This window comes from Chiloscyllium plagiosum, unplaced genomic scaffold, assembly GCF_037043375.1.
Source record: "Chiloscyllium plagiosum isolate Xiang-an unplaced genomic scaffold, Cpla_swu_hap1 HiC_scaffold_40, whole genome shotgun sequence".
Taxonomy (NCBI): Eukaryota; Metazoa; Chordata; class Chondrichthyes; order Orectolobiformes; family Hemiscylliidae; genus Chiloscyllium; species Chiloscyllium plagiosum.
In genome coordinates, this window is record NW_028270178.1 from 12,620,051 (window position 1) to 12,646,010 (window position 25,960).

At 43.6% G+C, this 25,960-nt stretch overlaps 1 protein-coding gene across 1 annotated transcript; it reads left to right on the forward strand.

The window, feature by feature from the left end:
- The first annotated feature begins 4,729 nt into the window (after positions 1–4,729).
- Positions 4,730–23,046, forward strand: LOC148138329 (putative G protein-coupled receptor 139). Its single transcript, XM_087981541.1, has 2 exons — positions 4,730–4,799; positions 22,142–23,046. The coding sequence occupies exons 1-2, from the start codon at positions 4,730–4,732 to the stop codon at positions 23,044–23,046; spliced, it is 975 nt and encodes a 324-aa protein (XP_087837667.1).
- Positions 23,047–25,960: the final 2,914 nt, after the last annotated feature.

The window sequence follows — 25,960 nt, forward strand, 5'->3', positions numbered from 1 at the left end:
GGGAAATATTTCACTGTTCCTTCAGCGTCGCTGTCAAACTCCCAGAATCCTCTCCCTAAGGACATTGTGTGTCAGCCTACAGGAAGGTAGCTCGCCACCACTTCCTCAAAGGGTAACTGGGGACAAGCAATAAATACTGACCACACTGCAATATCTACATCATTGCACAAAGAAAATGAACTGACCTGTTAATTTGGGATCAAGAAATTGATTAAAAACCGTTGTTGATTTAGATGCCCCCCTTTTGGCAACCCAGCAGTCTCAGTCTGCCAACACGCAAGTGAATGTTTTCTTTTATTCCAGTTCAGTTTTCTAATCAGTTCTAATTCATAGCAATGCAATGCATTCATTCAACACTGAAACAACTGCACGGAGGCCGGTATCCCACCACCAAGTCACCATCTTTTATTTATATGTGAACAGAATATGGCCACTGACACGCCAGCTCAAAGTTAGTCCCGAGAGTGAGAACTCTCGCTTTTGTTTCTCTTCTTTATTTTCATTTTTCTATTTATTTTATTTACCCCCACACTCCACTCCACAATATACGCACAGCAGTAGCACGTATATTTCCCCCAAAACCATCTGGTGCTCGTGTGTGCGTATAAAGTTGTGCGTGTATGTGTGTGTGTATAAGTTGTGTGTGTGTGTATGTGTGTGTGTGTGTACAAGTTGTGTGTGTGTATAAGTTGTGTGTGTGTGTGTATGTGTATGTGTGTGTGTATAAGTTGTGTGTGTGTATAAGTTGTGTGTGTGTGTATAAGTTGTGTGTGTGTGTGTATGTGTATGTGTGTGTGTATAAGTTGTGTGTGTGTGTATGTGTATGTGTGTGTGTATAAGTTGTGTGTGTGTATAAGTTGTGTGTGTGTATAAGTTGTGTGTGTGTGTATGTGTATGTGTGTGTGTATAAGTTGTGTGTGTGTACAAGTTGTGTGTGTGTGTGTATGTGTGTGTGTGTATAAGTTGTGTGTGTGTGTATATGTGTATGTGTGTGTGTATAAGTTGTGTTTGTGCGTGTGTATGTGCAGGGATTCAGTAAAAAAAACATCATTGTGCAAAAACTTTCTTCTATATGTCCACCACCAGGGAAAGTGGCCAGTGAACCGCTAACAAGCAAAACCCGATAGAAGGACAATGCTGACATGAGAGATAAAAAGCAAATAGAGTGATCAAGATTAAATCACTCCCCCCACCCGCCACAGTCTCCACCTCTCCCTAAGTACGTCAACAGAACTGGTGAGCACTGCATGCTCCCTTTCCAACATCACCCGGGCTCGAACATAACCGAAGAAGGGCAGACAAGTGACAGAGACAATCTCCTGTTCATCGTTTCTCTTTTGTTTTTTTCCTTTTATTTTCCCCAGCACCCATGTTGTGTGCGTGCAGGTGTGAGACACAGTAAAGGACAACAGGTATACAAATCTTTATTCAATTTCCACCGCCAGGGAGAAAGGAAACACTAGGTTGGCCAGTGACAAGCAGTGCCCTTCACATCAAAGGGCAATTCTGCGTGATCAAAAAAGCGAAGGGAAGGGTAGCAATTAAATAAAAATAGAGTTGGGGGTGGGGGGAATAAAGCACTCCACCCCCTGCGGTGATTACCTTTCCCTGAACAGCTTTCTCCTGTTTATATTTATAGGGCTCCCTGGTCGGCCCAGGTAAACAACCCCAATCACGGATCTCATAGTCATTCCAATTACTACATCCCTCCCGCACTAAGTCCCGGAATGAAGATCTGTTCTTTATCTTGCAGCTTCTCCTGGAACGTTTATGTCCCAGGTCAAGATATTCTGACTCCCTGATTCAGTCACGGACGGCATGGACCAGACTGCAGCCCGTCTCTTGCGCCAGGAGCATCTTTGGAAAGCTTCCTCTTCCTCTTCAGGCAGCGACAGCATCAAGGCTGCATCCGTCGCCGACTCTGAAGTTTCTTGATGTGAGATGGGCCGGGGGAACACACAGCTTCTGGCAGCTTTTCTGCCTGCTGAAAGGGGCCAGTATTGATTAGATTAGATGGCTAGATTCCCCATAGTGTGGAAACAGGCCCTTTCGCTCAACAGGTCCACACCAACCCGCTGAAGAGTAACCCACCCAGACCCATTTCTCTCTGATTAATGCACCGAACACTATAGACATTTTACTATGGCGGATTCACCTAACCTGCAAACCTTTGGACTGTGGGAGGAAACCCACGCAGACACGGGGAGAATGCGCAAACTCCACACAGACAGTCGCCTGAGGCTGGAATCGAACCCAGGTCCCTGGCGCTGTGAGGCAGCAGTGCCATCCACTGGACCACCGTACCGCCCCTAATATAATTTGCTCCTGTCCCGTTTGCAGGGTATCAGCTTTCATGTGGTCCACAGGTTTGTTCAGGACTGCCTCACTTGGCCAATCTTTGTAAGCCACTGGACCTGATCTTGCATCTACCTCGTTTCTTACCCGTGCCGGGCCTTTTTGGTGGTTTCTACATCAAATGTCATTCCCGGAAGTAAGTTGCCTCTCTCATTTAGAGGGGGTATGTAGCAGGCATTGGCATTCCTCCTGCCGTTTCACCCTCTCCCCCAGGTCTGGGAATAGTAGGTTTAACATGATGCAGAGGCTGCTTCCCATCAACAGCTCTGCTGCAGCTATCCCTGCATTTGTATGAGGGGTGGTCCTAACTGGGCAGTTTGGTATCGAGTGAAACTGAAGGCTATTCCTTCAAGCCTCTCTTCAATGTTTGGAGCACACCTTCTGCCACATCAGTGGATGGGGGATGGTTTGGAGCTGTCCCAAAAATTCCAAATGCCATTCGACTTTTGGCCATACTCAAAATCCCTGCTGGTAAAGGACATTCCATTGTCTCTGACTGATGCTTCCTAGGGTCTGTGTACCCGGACGATGCACACAGCTTTTCAAACATCATCCATGGAAACGATATGCACATCCAACCACTTTGACTGAACCTCTACAATGACCAAGAACACTGAGCCATGAAAGACCCAGCTTGGATGACAAGCAACCGAATCCAGGGCTTACATTTGATTGGAGCAATCAATCTTGCTGTCCATAATAAAATGTCCTCTACAGTGAGGGATTGGGGATTTATACAGATGTGAGAAGTGCTTTACCGTTTGGTCAATAAACCCACAAGGCAAACTGGCCAATCAGGCTTTACATTCGGTGTGATCAATACTGCCCATTTCACAAACTGGACCGGTCTGATGATTTCTTCGCTTTCCAACCTCCTGGCTTCTGCCTGTACTTTTGCCTGTAAGGTAAAGGTCACTGGGCAGGCCTTGTAGAATCGTAGAATTGCTTCCTGGTCAATATGCAAGATGGCCTTCTCCTTTGATAATCGAAAGACATTACATAAAACATGTCTGGGTACTTAATTAGGACTTCAGTCAGGCAGCTATTTTCTGATCGAAGAATGCTGAGAAAATCAAGATGAATCTCTCTCAGCCAATTTTGTATCATCAGACTTGGGCCGGAGTATTTTACTACAATAAATTGTAACGACACCAGCTGCTTCTCATATGAGATCAGAACTGAAGTTGTACCCGTAATCTGGAAAGGTTGCCCGGTGTAGGTTCTCAGACTAGCCGAGGACCTTTGCTAGTCTTAAGAGTCATAGAGTTTTACAGCATGGAAGCAGAGTTGGAGTCCAGAGTGAATTTTGTTCAAGACTGATTTTACAATCACTGATACATCCACGCTGGTATCAACCTCCATCAGACCCAGGTGCCCAGTTAACCAGATCATTTTTTTTTTAATTCTCATTTGGATGTTGCTAAGCAATTAGCTGTTCCGAGCCAGATGTTCCAAAGCGTGCACTCTCCTGGTTACTGGCCCATGAGTTCTCTTACTGAATTGAAGCCGAATGGGACCCGTTTGCTGTCGCATGTCCACACACCAACAACAGATACAATGGTTTGCCAGCCCAGATCCTGAAGAAAATGCTAACTGCTTGGCGCAGGATTGGCTCTGTTTTAGGATTTAGCTGTGGGTTGTGATGGAGTCCCTCTGTTCATGATATGTCCTGAATGAGGTGATACAATTTCTTTTACTCACGTGGTTTCTGCCAAGCATGGCCGGCCTGTATAAGGAGTGCAATCCCACCTTACAACTCATATGCTGCACTTGCCGTATTTCCTGATGTCAAAGCCAATTACTTGCCTGCTTGAAGTCTAGAAATAATAAAGTAAAGGCTATGTCTAAGTCTGGTATAGAAAAGCTTGAGAACAAACTGTAATAAATTGTTCTCTCATTCGAAAATATTTCAAAACTGTACTTTATTTCTTCATTGTTCTACTAAATGCGAAGATGGACTGTAATGTTTAACCTTTAACTTTTTTTTCTATGTCCTGCTATTTTATACCTAAGATTTTGTACCTAGGTATTTGTACCGAAGATGACGCTGGAAATGGCGATATTGTGCACTTTTTACTCATGCACTTCTGCAATTGAGTGCACGTAATAATAAAGTCTAATTCTAATTCTCAAGTAATTAGTGACATTCTATTTTTCAAAATAAATTCACCCATGTAATAACCCTCAGAGGAAAATAGTTAATTGGTTGCTTGTTCAAAATACTGCGACTAATGACATTGGTGATTCGAACAGATTTGCTGGCACACTGGGCAGTTAGCTTCCAAATAAAATGAGGTTGTGTTGACAATATTATGGTATTTCGGCGGACGGAGATATTGACGCCGCAGTAACAGACAGGCCTGACGTTAACAGAATGAAATACACAGCAATCTTACAGGTAGCCCGAATATACTACCCGATACTTGCAACTGTTGGCATTATTGGTAAGTGTTTATGCAAAACCTATTTAATTTTACTCCTTTAGCTTTTACTCAATGTTGACATACTGATCCCACCTTTCGTTACTTCCAACCTAGACAATCTCGTGGTTTTACCAATAGCTCAGTTTTACTATTGTTTGCCTCGGTCTGTTGAAGCAGGTTTATTTGTAAATGTTTTACAAAGTACTTAGCTTCCATATAGAGCAGGCTGAGTCAGCAATTTTTCCCCAACCCAAGTTGTACTTGAGAAGGTGGTGACGAGCTGCCTTACTCAAACCTTTGCAGCCAATTTGGCGTAGTAGCATAGAGTCACGGAGTCACACAGCCTGGAAACAGATCCTTCGCTCCAACTCATTTGTGCTGACCACTGTTCCTGAACTGAACTCGTCCATTTGGCCGTACTTGGCCCATATCCCGCTAAACCTTTCCTCTCCATGCCCCTGCCCAAATGCCTTTTAACTGATTCAGCCCCACTGAAGGAATTGTGACGTGTTTCCAAGCCTGGAAGAGGAATGACTTCATGGGAACTGGCAAGTAGAGGCTTTGCTGAATACCTGCTGCTTCTCGGCTGCAGTGTGTGTGAGGATGAGAGAGAGAGAGCTGTCTGAGGAGCTTTGGTGAGCTGCTGCAATGCATCTTGCAGTGAGGTTTAGTGGATGTGGTGGCAATCTTGTGAGCGGAATATAAGCAAACTGCTGTGATAGCAGATTTCGTGCGAATGATCTTTGCTTTATTAGTTCTGTCATTTCAGAACTTCCATGCTCCGTGAATTTTCTTCTGCAGAACGTTTCATACACTCGTCGAATCGCTACTGTGTTGAAGTAGGGCCATTCGGCCCATCGTGCCCACGCTAACACTCTGAGAGCATCCAGCACAGACCCACCTCCCATACACTCTCCCCTAAATTTGCAGTTACCATTGCTAGGCGAAAGTGAGGACTGCAGATGCTGGAGATTCAAGATTAGAGTGGTGTAGGAAAAGCACACCAGGTCAGGCAGCATTCGAGGAGCAGGAAAATCGACATTTCGGGAAGGAGCCCTTCATAGGAACCATTCCTGATGAAGGGGTCCCGCCCGAAACGTCGATTTTCCTGCTCCGCGGATGCTGCCTGACCTGTTGTGCTCTTTCAGCAGCTCTGGAATCATTTACCACTGCTAACCCACCTAGCCTGCACATGCCTGGACACTATCGACGATTTAGCTTGGCCAAACAATCCTAACCTGCACATCACTGCGGAAGGAAACCGGAGCACCCAGAGGAAACCCACACTGACACGGGGAGATTGTGCCAACTCCACACAGTCACCGGAGAGTTGAATTAAATCCGGGTCCCTGGTGATGTGAGGTGTCAGTGTTCACCACCGAGCTCCTGTGCCACTCACAAATAGTTGTTTGGTTTCTGTATTTCTTGGAGAAAGTGGGAGAAGGTGAGGACTGCAGATGCTGGAGATCAGAATGGAAAAGTGTGGTGCTGGAGAAGCACAGTTGGTCAGGCAGCATCCGAGGAGCAGGAGATTTGACGTTCTGGGCAAGAGTCTATTTGTCCTCCTTACACCAAAGCTCCCATTTCTGAGTGTGGCTCTCAACGCTATCTTCTTGGAGTTCTGCACTCTGCTGTTTGTAACTAGATTTATTTTTACACTCGAAAGGTCAAACATGTGCTCTGTTAATTTTGAGGGACCAATAATTCCTCAAACCAAAGAAGTTAATTTTGCTGACTTCTTTTGAAGCTCTTCCTGCCATATCTTGACATTCTCCGAAGCCTGGATTCTCACGCTTCCCTTATCTTTACAAACTCCTGGTAATGCAAGAATCTCGACATGAAATAAGAACATTGGAAACAGGAGCAGACGTCGGCCATCCTTAAAGCTGCTGGCTGTTACATAAGATCATGGTTCACCTGCTCCAAGTCTCAACACTTCCTTTGTGCCAGCTCCACATAGCCCTCGACTCCTTGACATTTCGAAAATCCATCACCTCGACTTTAAATACTTTCAGTGATCCATACTTCTAAAATTTTCTGGATGGAAAATTCCAGATATCTACTCCGCTCTGACAGAAGAATTTCCTTTGAAATATGTTTGCAGATGGCACCAAAATTGGTCGAATAGTGTATTGTGAAAAAGATTTTCTAGGATTACTAAGATATCTTGATCAATTACACCAGTGGGACGTGGAGTGGCAGATAGAATTCAATTTGTGTAACTGCGAGGTGCTGCGTTTTGATTTGATAAACAAGAAGGCCTGCACAGGTAATAGAAGGGCTCTGTGTAGTGTTGTCAGACATAGAGACATTGGTGAACAGGCCCATGATTCTTTGGAAGATTTGTCAGAGGTGGATAGGATGGTAAAGAAGGCAAAAGTGGGTACTGCAGATGCTTGAGATTAGACCCAAGATTAGAGTGGTGCTGGAAAAGCACAGCAGGTCAGACAGCATCCGAGGAGCAGGAAAATCGACGTTTCAGGCAAAAGCCCTTCATCAGGTAAAGAAGGCATTTGGTATTCTTGTCTCGACAGCTCACACCATTGAGCAAATGAATTGGGATGTCATGCTGCAGTTGTACAGGACGTTGGTGAGGCTAGTTTTGGAGTGCTGTATACATTTCTGGCCATCTGAATAGAAAGGATATTGATAGATTGGAGAGAGTTCCGTTAAAATTTACCAGGATGTTGCCAGGATTGGGCGGCTTGAGTTATAAAAAGAGGCTGAATACGCTAGCGCTATTTCCCCAAGAGCCTCAGATGCTGAGGGGTGACCTTATTGTGGTTTATAAAATCATGAGGGGCTTGGATCAGATGAAAGGTTGAATAAACTCGGACTTTTCTCTCTGGAGAGAAGGAGGAAGAGAGGAGACCTGATCGAGGTGTACAAAATAATGAGAGGTTTGGATAGAGTCAACAGCCAGAGTCTTTTCCACAGGGCAGGATTGACTGGTACGTGAAGTCATAGTTTGAAGATATTAGGAGGAAGGTATAAAAGAGACGTCAGAGGTAGGTTCTTTAGGCAGAGAGTTGTGAGAGCATGGAATGTGTTCCCAGCGGTGATGGTGGAATCAGAGTCATTAGGGACATTTAAGCGACTGCTGGACATGCACATGGATAGCAGTGAGTTGAGGGGTGTGTAGGTTAAGTTACTATATTTTACATTAGGATTAAACCTCGGCACGACATTGTGGGCCAAAGGGCCTGTTCTGTGCTGTACTTTCCTATGTTCTATGTTTTATGAATGGCAAAGGTATTTTCCCTCGGTGGGGCGGGTGGGGGGGGGGGGGGGGGGAGGGGGCAGTGCTGGGAGGTGGAGTCCAAACCTGGAGGACACAATTTTAAGGTCAAAAAAGAAAGATTTAAAAGGAACCCGAGGAGCAACATTTTCATACAGAGGGTAGAATGAACTGCCCGAGGAAGTGTTAATGCAGGTACAGTTGCAACATTTAAATAACATTTGGACAGGTTTATGAATAGTAAAACGATTAGAGGGACATAGGCCAAACAAAGGCAAATGGAACTAATTTAGTTTGGGAAACATGGGCGGCACGGACGAGTTTGACCGATGGGTCAGTTTCCATTCTGTGTGACTCTATGACTCTAAGATTGAAAAGCAACGTAAAACATAAGGTGATTCTCATCAGTGAACAACTTAGTGAACACAACCAATGGGATCATGGGCACGTGTATTGTTAAAGGGAAACAGGTCTCTATAAATAAGAGACATGTACGTTCCCTGTGTTCCACCCCTTTATCATCGAAGCTCACTATTTCGGTGCAATATTCCAATGAAACCAATCTGGACTTCAACTGGAGCCCACACATTTGGCCAAGGGAATAAAATAACTGAATGAGGTAGCAGTTATTTCTTTAGAATCTTGGTGCAGCTTAGCAGATATTCGCTCCCAAACCTGTAGCTTGATGTTACTTTTGCCTCAACAAGGCCAGTGTCAGAGAATGCTTCTTTCACACATTCATTGGAACAAAGTATTACGTCATCAGTTGCAGTCAATTTCATATTTTATTGCTGCTGCTGGGTCTTCCCATTGCTGAAAGCAACACAAGATTGAAATATCTCCACACAGGCCAGCCTCCCATTGCCACATCATCAGTTATTTACGTGTGCCTAAGACATCCAGGAGAAAGTGATGCTGCAGAGCCAGAGTCGAAACTTGTGGCGCTGGAAAAGCACAGAGGGGCAAACAGCATCTAAGGAGCAGGACAGTCGACATTTCGCACATAAGCCCTTCATCAGAAATATGGAGGGGAAGGGAGGGTGAGAGATAAATGGAGGGGTAGGGCTGGGGCTGGGGAAAGTAGGTGGGAAGACGATAGGTAGAAGCAGATGGAGGGTAATTGTGAGAGTTCGGTTGGGAGGATGGAGTCGATAGGTGGAAAGAAAGATGGACAGGTAGGACAAGTCAAGAAGGCGGTGCCAAATTGGAGGGTTGGACCTGGAATGAGGTGGGGGAGGGGTGATTTGGAAACCAGTGAAATCGATGATGATGCCGTGTGGTTGAAGGGTCCGAAGGCAGAAGATAAAGCGTTCTCCATCCAGTTCTCAGGTGGCTTTGACTTGGTGATGGAGGAGGCTCAGGACTTGCTTATTCTCAGGGGAGTGGCAGTGTGGAGGGGGGGGTGTGGGTTGAAATCATCAGCCGCACGGTGGTGGGGTTGTTTGTTGAGTGTGTCCCAGAGATATTCACTGAAATGCTCCGTAGTTTGGTGTCCTGTCTCCCTGATGTTACAGAGACCACATCGAGACCAGCAGACATAGTAGATGTGGTGGGTGGATTGCTCTAGGTTTCTCAGAGCCCACTGTCGGAATGAACAGGACTCTTGACACTCCTCTTAATGTTTGTCCACAAGGGTTCCCTGGTGTGCCAGGGAAGCATCCCCACATGGTGTGGCGGCCTCTCCATCCGGTGTGGAGATCTCTAGACCTAACAAGGCCTCAGCGTGGTCTCCCCATCTTGAGGCAAAACTAGAGCAAACTCCCGGTTTCATCGTTCTCAAGGTACACCTCAACTTGGTCTGGAGCCAAGGCCCAGTGTGTTCTGGAGTCTAGGTTCCACGTGGTCTGGGTGGAAGACCACCATTATCAACTTTCATTTGGGCGGCACAGTGGCACAGTGGTTAGCACTGCTGCCTCACAGCGCCGGAGACCCGGGTTCAATTCCCGCCTCAGGCGACTGACTGTGTGGAGTTTGCACATTCTCCCCGTGTCTGCGTGGGTTTCCTCCGGGTGCTCCGGTTTCCTCCCACAGTCCAAAGATGTGCAGGTCAGGTGAATTGGCCATACTAAATTGCCCGTAGTGTTAGGTAAGGGATAGATGTAGGGGTTGCGCTTCGGCGGGGCAGTGTGGACTTGTTGGGCCGAAGGGCCTGTTTCCACACTGTAATCTAATCTAATCTAATCTAATCTAATTTCTGCAATGCTGGACTTCTTATTTCTATATTTTCTAAGATATTGTACTCATTTCAGTACAGGCAACAATATAGTTAATTCATAGAACATAGAACACATAAAGTTACAGTACAGCACTGGCCCTTCAGCCCATGATGTTGTGCCGAGGATTGATCCTAATCTAAAATAAAATGACCTAACTTACGAATCTCACAATTCACTGCTGTCCATGTGCAATCAATTCAATTCAAATTAGGTTAAGAGCCCCAGTCAGGAAATTTGTGTTCTGTGAGGTCCTTTTGGTTGACCTCGTTCCAATTACTGCAAAGATTTCGAAAGTGGTTTACAGTTGACATAGAAATAGTTTGTCTTGTGTAGAGTTAAAGTAAACCATAAATTAGGACAATTGCAGGTTCAATATATACCTTGAATATACACAAGGTAGCAGATTAGGATAATGCACAAAGGGTCATGTTGCAAACATGCAGCTGGAAGTTGTTTATGGGGAGACAGCTGGGTAAGGATGCCCTTGAACATGCAGTTGAAGAATTTCATAGTCAAGGGTAGTAATATCTGGATTACTCCCAATGCTACGAGCTAGTGAGGGCAGGAATAGGAGGATAGAGCAGATGAATGCATGGCTGAGGAGCTGGTGTATGGGAGAAGGATTCACACTTTTGGATCATTGGAATCTTTTTTGGGGGAAGAAGTGACCTGTATTAGAAGGACGGATTGCACCTAAATTGGAAGGGGACTAATATACTGGCAGGGAAATTTGCTAGAATTGCTTGAGAGGATTTAAACTAGTAAGGTGGGGGGGGGGTGGGGGGGTGGGACCCAGGGAGATAGTGAGGAAAGAGATAGATCTGAGATGGGTACAGCTGAGAACACAAGTGAGTCAAACAGTCAGGGCAGGCAGGGACATAGTAGGTCTAATAAATTGAACTTCATTTATTTCAATGCAAGGGGCCTAACAGGGAAGGCAGATGAACTCAGGGCATGGTTAGGAACATGGGACTGGGATATCATAGCAAATACGGAAACATGGCTCAGGGATAGGCAGGATTGGCAGATTAATGTCCCAGGATACAAATGCTACAGGAAGGATAGAAAGGGAGGCAAGAGACGAGGGGGAGTGGCACTTTTGATAAAGGATAGCATTACAGCTGTACTGAGGGAGGATATTCCCGGAAATACATCCAGGGAAGTTATTTGGGTGGAACTGAGAAATACAGAAAGAATTATCACCTTATTGGAATTGTATTATAGACCCTTCAATAGTTAGAGGGAAATTGAGAAACAAACTTGCAAGGAGATCTCAGCAATCTGTAAGAATAAGAGGGTGGTTATGGTAGGGGATTTTAACTTTCCAACATCGACTGGGACTGCCATAGTGTTAAAGGTTTACATGGAGAGGAATTTCTTAAGTGTGTACAAGACAATTTTCTGATTCAGTATGTGGATGTTCCTACCAGAGAAGGTGCAAAACTTGATCAAGGGAAATAAGGCAGGGCAAGTGACTGAGGTGTCAGTGAGGGAGCTACAGCGAGAGGCTGAACAGGCTGGGCCTGTTTTCCCTGGAGCGTCGGAGGCTGAGGGGTGACCTTATAGAGGTTTACAAAATTATGAAGGGCATGGATAGAATAAATAGACAAAGTCTTTTCCCTGGGGTCGGAGAGTCCAGAACTAGAGGGCATAGGTTTAGGGTGAGAGGGGAAAGATATAAAAGAGACCTAAGGGGCGACATTTTCACACAGAGGGTGGTATGTGTATGGAATGAGCTGCCAGAGGAAGTGGTGGAGGCTGGTACAATTACAACATTTAAGAGGCATTTGGATGGGTATGTGAATAGGAAGGGTTTGGAGAGATATGGGCTGGGTGCTGGCAGGTGGGACTAGATTGGGTTGGGATATCTGGTCGGCATGGACGGGTTGGACCGAAGGGTCTGTTTCCATGTTGTACATCTCTATGAATCTATGACTCTATAACTTCTACCACTTGTCCCCTGAAGTAAACTGCTTCTCTCGCTTAGAGGAGGCATGTGGCCGGCATTGGAGCTTCTCCTGCCGTATATCCAGGAATTTCAGGTTTAACCTGGTGCAGAGTATTCTCCCCATCAGCAGCTCTGTTGGAACTACCCCTGTAATTGCGTGAGGGTGGTCCGATCATCAAACAGGAACTTGCACAGTTTGGTATTCAGGGAAGTCTTCAGTTTGGGAATACTCCATGACCATTGGACTGTCAATGGTTTGGAGATGCCCAAACATGCCGAATGCCATTCGACTTCCGGAAATACTCAAAATTCCTGCTGGTAAAGAACGTCTGTGGTCAATACATCCGAGAGTCTGTGTATCACGAATGAAGCTCACAACCTTTCAATCATTATCCCTGAGTTTGACACATTAACTCTCTACACGTCCAACCACATTAACCAAGAACATTGACACATGAAAGCACCTGCACAGTTGATGTGTAACCGAGTCCAGCGTTTACCTTTGTTTGGGGCAGTCAGTCTTGCTCCCCATAATAAAATGGAGTCTCTATGACTCTATGCTTTAATGTCTGAGATCCATCACAAATGGGTTAACTTTGGTTAAGATGTCCAGATGCCTTCAGTTATAGATTTTGAGTTAGTCACAGAGTTTTAAAATATGCGCTTATGACCTGAAAAGAAAACTCAATAAGCTTTAAGGAGATTCCATGAAAAATCCTCTGGACAGGAAGGGAGGACGCCCACACTGCTAGAGAGAGGATTAAATTATGGGTTGCTGAAGTCAGAAGTGTTGAAATGTGGTTCAATACAGCATTCATATGAAATCTTCTGGGAGAAAGTGAGGACTGCAGGTGCTGGTGATGCTGAAAATGTGTTGCTGGGGGATCCAAGATGGCGGCGACCCAGCAAGACTGAGTCTATAGTGCTCCTCCCAAGACTTGGGTAAAGTGGGTCACCCACCCCCTACCATGCTCACCAAATCATTCATAATAATTGTGTAATTTAATTAGTTGTGTAATATTACATTTAAACAATTTAATCCTAAGTAAAAATGACTAAAGGGAAGGGAGCCCGCAGCTCTCAGCAAGCAGGACCCCCTCCCCCACCCTCTCCAGCTGCAGCAGAGGCATCCACAGCCGCCCCGGGAGAGATACCTACAGTAACAAGCCTTGGAGAAATGATCTCCAAACTGGACTCGAAGATCGATGCCTTTATTGCAGAATCCAGAAATCGTTGGGACTCGCTCTCGGCCGCGCTGCAGAAGCACGACCGAGAAATCCAGGAAATCGAGCACCGAGTCGGAGGGGCGGAGTTAAAGGCCGCGACCTCCGAAACTACAGCGCAATCGGCCGTGGATCAGGTCCGGACTCTCGAACAGCGAGTCTGGACCTTAGAGAATCATATTGATGACCTTGATAATCGAGGTCGTCGAAAAAATATTCGTTTGCTGGGCCTTCCCGAACGGGAAGAGGAAGGCCAGCTTACAGCATTCCTGGAGCAGTGGCTGCCACAACTTTTAAATCTGGAGGCTGGATCAGGCCAGGTAAGGGTAGAATGGGCCTACCGGGTCGCAATACGGGGGCCCGGCTCGAACCAGCGCCCGCGCCCGGTCCTGTTCCGGCTGCAGAGCTACAGGGAGAGGCAGATACTCCTAGAAGCCTCTAGAAATCTCGGAAAAGACCCCCAAGCTATGATCTATAAAGGATCCAAGATCATGCTATTTCAGGACTTTTCCCTGGCTCTGGTTCGAAAGAGGAAGGCATTCGACGAGGCGAAGAAGCGTTTAAGGGACTGAAATATTCAGTACTCCTTACGCTACCCAGCGACGCTATGCTTTAACCATGAAGGATCCGTATATAACTTTGGATCACCAGAAAAGGCTAAGGAATTCTTGGACTCTCTTAGATAAACTGTAAGACATAATGGATGTTGGTCTGCCTTTCCCCCCCGCTTTGGTTTATATCCCCCCCTTTTTTTTCCTCTTTTCTCTTAACTTACTGTTTAATATTATCATGGGGGTGGGGAGAGGGATTTGATTTTCTCCCCCCTCCTTGGGGTTGTTTTCTGTTATTATTTTATGTATATATGAGGGATGTATGTATATGTGTGTGTATATATATATATATATAAAAGCTGGGGGGTTTGGTTAATGTTGGTGGGGGGAGGTGGTTACCTTATTCAATTTTACCGCTGTCTCTAGGAGCGGGGTTGTTTTCCCCTTGTTATTTTGTATTATTATATTTAATTATTATTTGTTGAGGTGGTAATTTTATAGTTATATGTTTATATATGGTATTAACATTACCAAATATATCCAGGTGTTGGTATGGGTGGGGGTAGGGTACTCACTGTAAACTCTAACTTTGTATTATATTTGAATTCTCCTCATTTTATTGAGGAGTGCCTGGGTCAAGGGTGGGGCATTGGTTGGGAGAGGATATGATGGACTTTTGGAGAGGAAGTGACACCCCCTGGGAACAAGGGGGAAAGTCTCCACTTAGATACGTTTTATATTTTTTTTATTTAGAAATAGTTTTTTATTGTATTGTTGTGGGTGTATTAGAGAGGCTTTATTTTTGTAAATTTTATATGTTCTACGCTCGGGATGTTCTGGATAGGGTTCCCCCTCCCGAGGGGTCTCGGATTGGCCCAGAGGATTATGGTTGATCAGTCGGTTAAGTGGTGCACCTGGAATGTCAAGGGGAGTAATTCGCCAGTCAAAAGGAAGAACATATTATCAAATCTTAAGAAGGAAAGAGTTGATACAGCTCTCCTACAGGAGACATACCTGTCAGATAAAGAACACTTGAAATTATGACAGGGCGGGTTTGATCAGGCCTTTTTTTCTTCTTTTAGCTCAAAAAGCAGGGGAGTTGTTATTCTTGTTCGGAAGAATTTCCCTTTCAAAATCCTAAAGCAGATAAAAGACGAATCTGGACGATATATCTTGATTAAAGCCCTCATAAATGGAGAGGAATATGGGATTTTAAATTTGTACTGCCCTCGGGCACACCCCTTTAAAATTATAATGGAAGCCTTTTCAAAATTGATGGCTTTTGATGCCCGTCATACAATTATAGGGGGAGACTTTAATTGTATTATGGATCCGGAAATAGATAGGATTCTCAAGAGTACTGCAGGAGTATCTCCCAGATCTAGACAATTGATGGATCTGAACAAAGAATTAGGATTAGTAGATGTATGGAGATGTCTTCATCCACAGGGCAGAGATTTTTCTTTCTACTCTAATCCACATAAATGTCATACCAGAATTGATATGTTTTTTGCCCCCTCGATTTTTTTAAATTCCATATCATCCTGTAAAATAGGTAATATAGCAATTTCTGACCACGCTGCTGTATATATGGAAACTAAGGCGAGGAACAGTGGGACATCCCCTCGGCATTGGCGTATGGACCCCTTCTTAATGAAAGATAGTAAATTTGTAAAGTACTTCTCTCAAGAATTTAAAACTTTTTTAGAAATTAATTCAGGTACAGCTAGCAACCCGTCAATGATGTGGGAGACCATCAAAGCTTACACGCGAGGCTTGATCATCTCCTACTCAGCGACCCAGAAGAAATTAAAGGGAGAACAACAGCGTCTGCTTGAAGCTCGCTTAAAAGCGGCTGAAACAGCATACACTGATAGACCTTCTATTATTAAATTGCAAAGGATTACAGCTCTTAGGACAGCTCTAAACACTACGCTTACTCAAACGGCTAAGAGGGAATATTATTTGCAAAGCAAAGGTTATATGAATATGGCGACAAACCGGGTAGATACTTAGCATTTCTTGCAAAGAAAAAAAAGGCCTCTCAGACTATTACATCTATCAAGGAAAGTACGGGTATTTTGACTCATGATCACAAAAAGATTAATGCGATCTTTAGAGAATTTTATTCTGAGTTATATAAATCACAGGGTTGTGAAGATAGGACGAAGAGGATGCAGTCATTTTTTAAAAATTTGACTTTTCCAGGCCGAACTCCGGAACAAGTATCGATCCTAAATGCTCCTCTTACACTCCAAGAAATACTTGATGCAATTAGGCAACTTCAAAATGGTAAGGCGCCGGGCCCACATGGTTTTCAAGCTGAATTCTATAAAGAATTTACAGAAATACTGGCTGGTCCACTTATGGACATGTATAACTATGCATATAGTCAGGGCTGTCTCCCGCCTTCGCTGAAAGAGGCAAATATCTCTCTTACCCTTAAAAAAGGAAAGGACCCAGAAGATTGTACATCATATAGACCAATATCCTTGCTAAATGTAGATTTTAAAATTCTCTCTAAAAAGTTAGCACTGAGACTAGAAAGGATACTGCCACATATTATAAAGGAGGATCAGACGGGGTTTATTAAGGGCGGTAGATCATCCAATAATATCAGAAGGGTTTTGAATATGATTCAAGCCTGCCATCAGGGAAAGATACCAGGAGTAGTGGTTTCATTAGACGCGGAAAAGGCTTTTGATAGGGTCGAATGGTCATATTTGTTTTACACATTGGAGAGGTTTGGTGTTGGACAGGTGTTTACCAAATGGGTCTCAACATTGTATAGTGATCCCAAAGCAGTTGTGGTTACCAATGGATTAGGCTCGGATAGCTTCAGTGTGGGTAAGGGCTGCCGTCAGGAATGTCCCCTCTCACCATTGTTATTTATGCTAATAATTGAACCACTAGCAGAAGCTATATGAGCTGATCCTAATATAACGGCCTCGAGGATTGGTACAAGTAAACATAAAATTACCCTTTATGCAGATGATGTTCTTCTATTCCTCAGTAACCCTTTGATGTCGCCTAATCCAAGTTATTAATACATTTAGTGCATTCTCAGGCTATAAAATTAATTTTTCAAAATCGGAGGCTATGCCAATGGGTGGCCTTGCTGTGATACCCCGCTTAGCGGACGGTTCCCTTTTTCCCTTTCGCTGGTCCCTGGAGGGTTTCTTATATTTAGGCATTTTTATTACTCCAGTATTTGGTCAGTTGTATAAGGCTAATTTTGTGTATTTATTGGAAAGGATAAGGCAGAATCTCCAGCGATGGGGAGACCTGCCAATTTCCTGGCTGGGTAGAATAGCACTAATCAAAATGAATGTCCTGCCCCGTCTCCTATATCCTATGAGAATGCTTCCGGTGATGCTGCAGAGGACGGCTCTATGTAAATTATATGGCTGGCTGAGTTCCTTTATCTGGAACCATAGGCGGCCCCTCATTAAGCTGAAGAAGCTACAGCTTCCACAGGCAAGGGGTGCATTGGACTACCCAGACTTTAGGAAATATCAGTTAAGTTCCCTGTTAAGTTACATAGCTGATTGGGTCTTGTCTGATCCACAATCAATCTGGCTGGACATCGAGGCTTCTCAAGTAAAATACCCACTTATTAACCTTTTATTCTCAGACAAGAGGAAAATCATTACAGATCACTGTAAAAACCCTATAATACCAAATACAATCAAGGCTTGGAATATAATGCTGCAAAATGAGGGCAATTCACATAAAACATCCCCCTATGCACCGATAGTGGGAGCATGGGGATTCCAACCGGGGTTAACAGATGCCACTTTTAAACTCTGGAGATCCAGGGGTATCTCATGTCTAGGGGATCTATTTAAAGATGGGGTCCTGATGTCTTTCGAACAGCTGCGTCAGAAATTTGGATTACCCAATGGAGACCTCTTTCGATACTTCCAAATTCGAGATTATATACAGAAGAAGACTACGTTATTAGATAGTCTTTATAAATCCGATAGAGAATGTAGTGTCCTATGACCAGTGGGGGTATCTTCCGTCAGTACTATTTATCATTTACTACATGATGAAGTATCGGGAGATATGGATAATCTGCTTAAAACATGGGATCAGGATTTGGGACTAGAAATCTCTATAGAAACGTGGAATGATATTTGGGAAAATGCTAGAAGAATTACTATTTGTAACAGAACCCAGGCTATCCAGCTGAAGATACTTCATAGGGCCCATATAGCACCGGTTCGATTGGCAAAATTTAAGGCAGGAGCATCTCCAATGTGTCCTAAATGCAAAATAGAGGTGGGCACTCTTGTACATTGCTTATGGACCTGTCATAAGATCCGTAGATATTGGACTAAAGTAGCAAGTACCCTGACAGAAATTTTAGGAACGGAAATTAAAGTGGACCCTGTGTCTCTCCTCTTGGGCTTTTCGAACTTTCCCTCCCTGGACACGTACGGGAAGAGACTATTTTCTATTCTTTCTTTCTGTGCAAGGAAAAATATTTTGGTGAACTCGGCGGCTGAGGGCCCCCCCTGGACTTTCAAATTGGCACAGACTAATTATGGAATGTATTCCCTTGACTTCCTTACAAATATGGTGCACCGAAAGACCGAATTATTTTATAAAATATTGCAGCCCTTTTTGAATTATATAAATACAGATATTTCGGCTATCCTAACAAGGGCTTTTATTTAATTGAGATTACAAACCTGGCTGATCCGGGGCCCCTCGGGGGAGGAATCCTGCACGAATACGGGTTTTATTATATCTGATGCTAACACATTCCGAGCATGTAAGAGACTTAAATATACACTCTGGTTAGTTGTAGGTTAGATTAGTAGATAGTTGAGTTTTGTTTGTTTTTTTTCTGTTTTTTTTGGTTTTTTTGTTTTGTTTTTTTATTGTTAAATTTTGGCTATTGTATATTTGAACTAATTGTATATCAATGTTTATATCTGAGAGTTTTGTTTATTTTTGTAAACTTGTAAAAATGTTAAATTTCTAATAAAAATATCTATATAAAAAAAAGAAAGTGTGTTGCTGGAAAAGCACAGCAGGTCAGGCAGCATCCAAGGAGCTGGATTCAAGGATCCAAGGATCCATATGAAATCCCCAGGAATAGAGATAAGGTTGTCTGGGAAACATCATGAGATGATGGAACCCTGCAGCTCGTACATAAAAACTGTCCATCACAGATCATACATTCACATGATTAATTGGATTGGGTGTGTATATAAGCAATTAATAATATGATTGGTCTCTAGTTGCTAACGTTAAAATGAAGGTATAAACGTTTAGGACTTTCCTTTGTTCAGTAAAAGAGTTTCTAGACCCCCAGAGTTTTCTTTCCACAGGTGTTTGGTACTGGAAGTGGACTCTGGATATTGAGTGATTGATTTACACCCCAACAGCACTGTATATTTCACTCCACGAAACTTAACCTCACAGACACAAGTTGTCTTAACATTTCTTTATATATTCAAACTGAAATCTGAATTCTGGCTAATTCTTTTCTTCATTCATGCGTGGGATGTGAGCATCGCTAGCTGGACCATCATTGAGAGCTCTTCCCTCGCCCTTGAGAAGGTGGCGGTGAGCTGCCTTCTAGAGGTATTGTGGCCCACCTGTCGCGGTTGACCCACAATGCCCAGAGGGAAGGAATTCCAGGATTTTGACCCAGCGACAGTGAAGGACTGATGGTGAATTTCTAAGTCAGGGTGTTGAGTGGCTTGGAGAGAAACGTGCATGGAGTGGTACTCCCATGTATCTGCTGCCCTTGTTCATTCAGATGGAAGTGATGGTGAGCTTGGAAGACGCTATCTAAGGATCTTGGGTAAATTTTGTATACATAGTAAATGCTGCTACTTCTGAGTGTTGGTGATGGATGGGGTGGATATCTTTTGCGGATGTGGTGCAGTCAAACAGGCTTCAATCACAACTTCCAATGACAGTGCTATTATTCTGGCCAAATATTACATTTCCCAAGTTCAATATCGATTTTCATGTCCTCCTATGCTTCCTCATCTCCAGCCTCTAGCTTCTCTGATCAATAGCTCCTGCTGAATTGTAACGAGCATAACTGAGAAAGTGTGGCAGCCTGTGTGGTTGCAGGCCGGTCCAACAAACCTCATACTCGATGATGTTAGCTCCACTTCATAAAATATATATTGTTGCAAGGTTTGTGAAGGTTTGTAGCTCAGGTTCAGGTTTAGAGTGTAGGTTTGCTCGCTGAGCTGTAGGTTTGATATCCAGACGTTTCAGTACCTGGCTAGGTAACATCATCAATGGCGACCTCCAAGTGAAGCAAAGCTGTTGTCTCCTGCTTTCTATTTATATGTTTGTCCTGGATGGGGTTCCTGGGGTTTGTGGTGATGTCATTTCCTGTTTGTTTTCTGAGGGGTTGATAGATAGCATCTAGACCTATGTGTTTGTTTGTGGCGTTGTGGTTGGAGTGCCAGGCCTCTAGGAATTCTCTGGCATGTCTTTGCTTAGCCTGTCGCAGGATGGATGTGTTGTCCCAGTCGAAATGGTGGTTTTTTTCATCCGTGTGTAGGGCTACGAGGGAGAGAGGGTCGTGTCTTTTTGTGGCCAGCTGGTGTTCGTGGATCCTGGTGGCTAACTTTCTTCCTATTTGTCCTATGTAGTGTTTCTGGCAGTCCTTGCATGGAATTTTATAGATGACTTTGGTTTTGTCCATGGGTTGTACTGGGTCTTTTAAGTTTGTTAGTTTTTGTTTGAGAGTGTTGGTGGGTTTGTGTGCTACTAGGATTCCGAGGGGTCTCAGTAGTCTGGCTGTCATTTCTGAGACTTCTTTGATATATGGTAAGGTGGTTAGGGTTTCTGGCTGTGTTTGGTCTGCTTGTCGTGGTTTGATCTTGAGGAATCTGCGGACTGTATTTTTTGAGTATCCGTTCTTCTTAAATACATTGTATGGGTGGTTCTCCTCTGTTTTTCGAAGTTCGTCTGTGCTGCAGTGTGTGGTGGCTCGTTGGAATAGTGTTCTGATACAGCTTTGTTTGTGTGTGTTGGGATGGTTGCTGGTGTAGTTAAGTATTTGGTCAGTGTTTGTCGGTTTTCTGTATACGCAGGTTTGTAGTTCTCCCTTGTCCTTTCTTTCGACTGTGACGCCCAGGAATGCGAGTTTGTTGTCGGTTTCTTCCACCTTGGTGAACTTTATGCCTGTGAGGGTGTTGTTGATGATGTTAAATGTCTCTTCTATCTTGTTTCGTTTTGTGATAGTAGCACACAAACCCACCAACACTCTCAAACAAAAACGAACAAACTTAAAAGACCCAGTACAACCCATGGACAAAACCAACACCATCTATAAAATTCCATGCAAGGACTGCCACAAACACTACGTAGGACAAACAGGAAGAAAGTTAGCCACCAGGATACATGAACACCAGCTAGCCACAAAAAGACACGACCCCCTCTCCCTCATAACCCTATACACGGATGAAATAAAACCACCATTTCGACTGGGAAAACACATCGATCCTGGGACAGGCTAAGCAAAGACATGCCAGAGAATTCCTAGAGACCTGGCACTCCAACCACAACGCCATAAACAAACACATAGATCTAGATACCATCTATCAACCCCTCAGAAAACGAACAGGAAATGACATCACCACAAACCCCAGGAACCCCATCCAGGAGAAAGCTATAAATAGAAAGCAGGAGACAACAGCTTCGCTTCACTTGGAGGTCGCCATTGATGATGTTACCTAGCCAGGTAATGAAACGTCTGGGTATCAAACCTACAGCTCAGCGAGCAAACCTACACCCTAAATATATATTGTCATGGCTGTTCATGCACTAAGTTCCTGATTAGGTCTTATTACCATTTTTTTAATTTTGTTTTGTCCATTACTGGTTTGATATACATGCAAAATCTGTTAAACATTTGTGTGAATCTATCAGCATGATATACTTGTGTTAAAATATTTAAGTCATTTTGGTTTTTCTTCCTCATTTATTTATGTATTTTATGTTCTTTACTGGTTCAAAGCATGCTTTATTTCATTCTGGTATGCTTGAGTCAATACTTCCATTGCAGTTATTCACCATGTGTAGTGTAATTGAGTTAATATATTAAACTGAGTCAATTAGCATGTTTTAGCAGACATGTGAAGCTGATGTTTTTGCTTTGACTGTTATCTTGAAAAGGTGCACATTTCTTCATTTTTCTTACAGTTAACTTAGTGGGAATTGTGATCCTGAAGCGAGGCAATTGTGGGCTCTCCAAATGTATCACTCGCTATTTGTTGGCAATGTCTACAGCAGATCTACTTCTCGTCATTCTCAATGTCTTACTAAACCGAATTAACAATCTTTATTTCCCAGTTACTTTCTTATCCATCACTCCTGTGTGTGCCGTGAAAGTTGTTCTGTACATCGGAGCCTTAGACTGCTCTGTTTGGTTCACAGTAGCTTTCACATTTGATCGGTTTGTCGCGATTTGTTGCCAGAAGGTAAGAGCAAGATATTGCAATCAGAGAACTGCATTGATAGTGATAATAATTGTGAGTGTGCTCGGCTGTTTGCGGTCAATTACATGGTATTTTGTCTTTGATCCTGCATTTGTTATTGACAATGTACCATGGTATTGCATCCTAATATCAGACTATTATACATCATTATTTTGGAAAGTATATGTATGGTTTGACACTATAATTACACCATTGCTTCCAATTGTATTGATTTTGGTGTTCAATGCTCTGACTGTCAAGAATATTATAACAGCTAATCACATTCGCTGTCGCCTCCAGATCCACGGAAGTGGACAAAATAGTACTGATCCAGAGGTAGTAAACCGGAGAAAATCCATCATCTTGCTCTTTGCATTGTCTGCTAATTTTATACTGTTGTGGATGACTTATGTCATACGTGCTTTAAACTGGCAAGAAGTAAACTACAATTATGAAAACAAAACATTAAATGACCCAATATTTGTCTTTCAAGAAATTGGCTTTATGTTGCGGCTTCTGAATTCATGCACCAACACCTGCATATACGCTCTAACACAAACAAAATTCAGAGAGGAGTTAATCAATGGAGTGAAATACCCGTTTACTCAAATTTTTAAACTATGCAAATAAGCATACGGGTGTGGCCTCTATTTGAAGATACATTTCCAGTCATAAAACAGAATCCTTAGAATGAAAGCACTTGTGGATTTCCTGTGGCTGCATTAACTGGAAGGTAGACCAAGTCCTCAGAATTGGAAAAGAAACACTTGGTCATTTAAATTGGAAATAATCAGTTTTGCAAAAAATTAACAAATTCAACTTAGCAGTATATTTCACTGGGATTGAGTATCTGACGAGGGTGTTGCTGAGTTTTTCCATTTGTGTTTCACGTTAATACATTTTCCAATTTGTAATGTAGTTATGGCTTTGTTTTTTCTCATTAATAAGTTATGTTCTTGTGCTGCAAGGACAGTAGCAGCCTCATCTGAATATGTTCAGTGATTAACTACCATGGCAACAAAATGCAAAGATTACACTTAAAATCTTCCAAACTGGGATCTGATTCAACCAGTATTGTTAGCAGCTGCGACCATAAAATACAATATTCAGAAGTGATTTCCACAATCCACGTACAGTCCCCAGCATTGCTTCCTAAAAACAACTTGTTTTGTTGTTCCAATTGTTGCATATTATCTCCCATCATCCATCTTTTAAGCTACCCATTGTCAACATTCCTTCAGACTCTTCACTGAGGTTGTGCCTTGCATTTTGTTTTTTATTAGCTGTTCTAACATGTCAGTTGATGTTTTAGTTCTTTTCTACAATTGTGAATCTTATTGTTTCTTTCTGCCGTCTATTTCTGGGCTCATTAAGTACAAATCATAATGGATTGTCACCAGATCTGAAAGCTCCCTAAACATTGACACTGAGCCCCAAGATTCACAGTGAAAGAAATACTGAGCACTGACACTGATCATGCAGAAGAATCTTGACCACTGACACTGATTGCGAAGGAAATCCTGACCCAGCCAGGATGTGCTGAAGTAAATGTATAAAAAGTACATGATCTCCTTTGCTCAGTGAATAAGCACATGGTAAACTCAGTGACTTACTCCCCACTGACTATAAAATAAACCATTTGATAATTGGAATGGAACTGGGTGTCAGGTGATTGTGTTAAGTTATTCCTTTCCAACAAGGGATGAGTGACGTTTGGTGGTTTAGTGGAACATTGAGTAAATGGTCTATTAGACTATAAGGCTATAATAAATAAAAACAGGAAGTGACAAATTGATCATGTTCCTTCAGTCAATAGGATCATGTCTGCTCCGACAGTCCTCACATCCACTTTCCTGGCCTTTTCCTCGACTGTTTAATGATTGGTGTTTCTCAGCCTTAAATCATCACAAGAACGACACCCTCATCAAGTCTCTGTGACGAGCAGTTCCAAAGACTCAAACCCTCTGAGGAAAGAAATTCCTCCTCAACTCAGTTTTAGATTGATGCACCTTTGTCCACTTGCTAAAATGGGTTCAGCTGCAGCAGCACTCAAGAGGTTTCACACCGTCCAGGACAAAACAACCTCTGCTTGATTGCCACCAAATCCGCAAACATCCCCTCCCTCCCCCATTGACACTCAGTAGCAGCAGTGTGTACCATCTGCATGATACACTGCAGGAACTCACCAAAGATCCTCAGGCAGCACCTTCCAAACCCTGACCACTTCCATCAAGAAGGACAAGGGCAGCAGATATGTGGGAACACCACCCCTTGCAAGTTCCCCTCCGATCCACTCACCATCCTGGGCCTCACAGCGCCAGGGACCCACGATTGATTCCAGCCTCGGGGCGACTGTCTGTGTGGAGTTTGCACGTTCTCCCCGTGTCTGCGGGGGTTTCCTCCGGGTGCTCCGGTTTCCTCCCACAGTCCAAAGATGTGCAGGCCAGGTGAATTGGCCGTGCTATATTACCCATGGTGTTAGGTATATTAGTCAGAGGGAAATGGCTCTGGGTGGGTTACTCTTCGGAGGGTCGGTGTGGACTTGCTGGGCCGAAGGGTTGTTTCCACATTTAGGGAATCTAATCCTGACTTGGAAAAATATTGCTGTTCCTTCCTAGGTCAGAATCCTGGAATTCCCTCCCGAAGGGACATTGTGTGTCTACCTGCCAGTACGTGGACAAGAAAGCAGCTCACCATCACCTTCTCAAGTGGCAACTAGGGACAGGCAATAAAAGCTGACCCAGCTGTAATACCTCCATCGTTGCACAAAGAAAATAAGTTGATCTGTTAATTTGAGATCATGAAAACTATTAAAAACAGTTCTGCATTTAAATACCGCCCTTATGACACCCAACGTGTCAACATGCAAGTGATAGTTCCCTTTTATTCCAGATCAGATTTGTAAACAATTCTTATTCACAACAATGTAATGTATTCATTCAACACTGAAATAACTGCACAGAGACCATCATCCCGCCACCAAATCCCCATTTCTTTAGATGTGCACAGGACATGGCTCTGACCAGTCAGCAAAAAGCCAGTCACTGGAGTCTGGAGACTCTCTGATCTTTTTTGTAATTTCTTTTCGCTATTTTTTATTTATCCCCTACATGTCCACTCCTAACAGTAGCTCTTACACCCACCACCACCAATGTCACCTATAGTCCTGTGCATGTGTGTCTATGTGTGTGTCTGTATGTGTGTGTGTCTGTGTGTGTCTGTATGTGTGTCTATGTGTGTGTCTGTATGTGTGTGTGTGTGTCTGTGTCTGTGTGTGTCTGTGTGTGTGTCTGTATGTGTGTGTGTGTCTGTGTCTGTGTGTGCCTGTGTGTGTGTGTCTGTGTGTGTCTGTGTGTGCCTGTGTGTGTGTGTCTGTGTGCGTGTCTGTGTGTCTATGTGTATGTCTGTCTGTGTGGGTGTTTGTGTGTCTGTCTGTGTGTCTGTGTGGGTGTTTGTGTGTGTGTGTGTGTGTGTGTGAGAGAGAGAGAGAGAAAGAGAGAGAGAGAGTGCGTGTATGGGGGGGGGGGGGTGACTCCACAAAAAA

What these genes read in the sequence shown, in the direction of transcription:
- LOC148138329 (XM_087981541.1), top strand. Translation starts at nt 4,730, where the DNA reads ATGAAATACACAGCAATCTTACAGGTAGCCCGAATATACTACCCGATA. An exon ending in TGCAACTGTTGGCATTATTG is followed by an intron (nt 4,800 to 22,141) that starts GTAAGTGTTTAT and finishes TTTTTCTTACAG; the next exon opens with TTAACTTAGTGGGAATTGTG.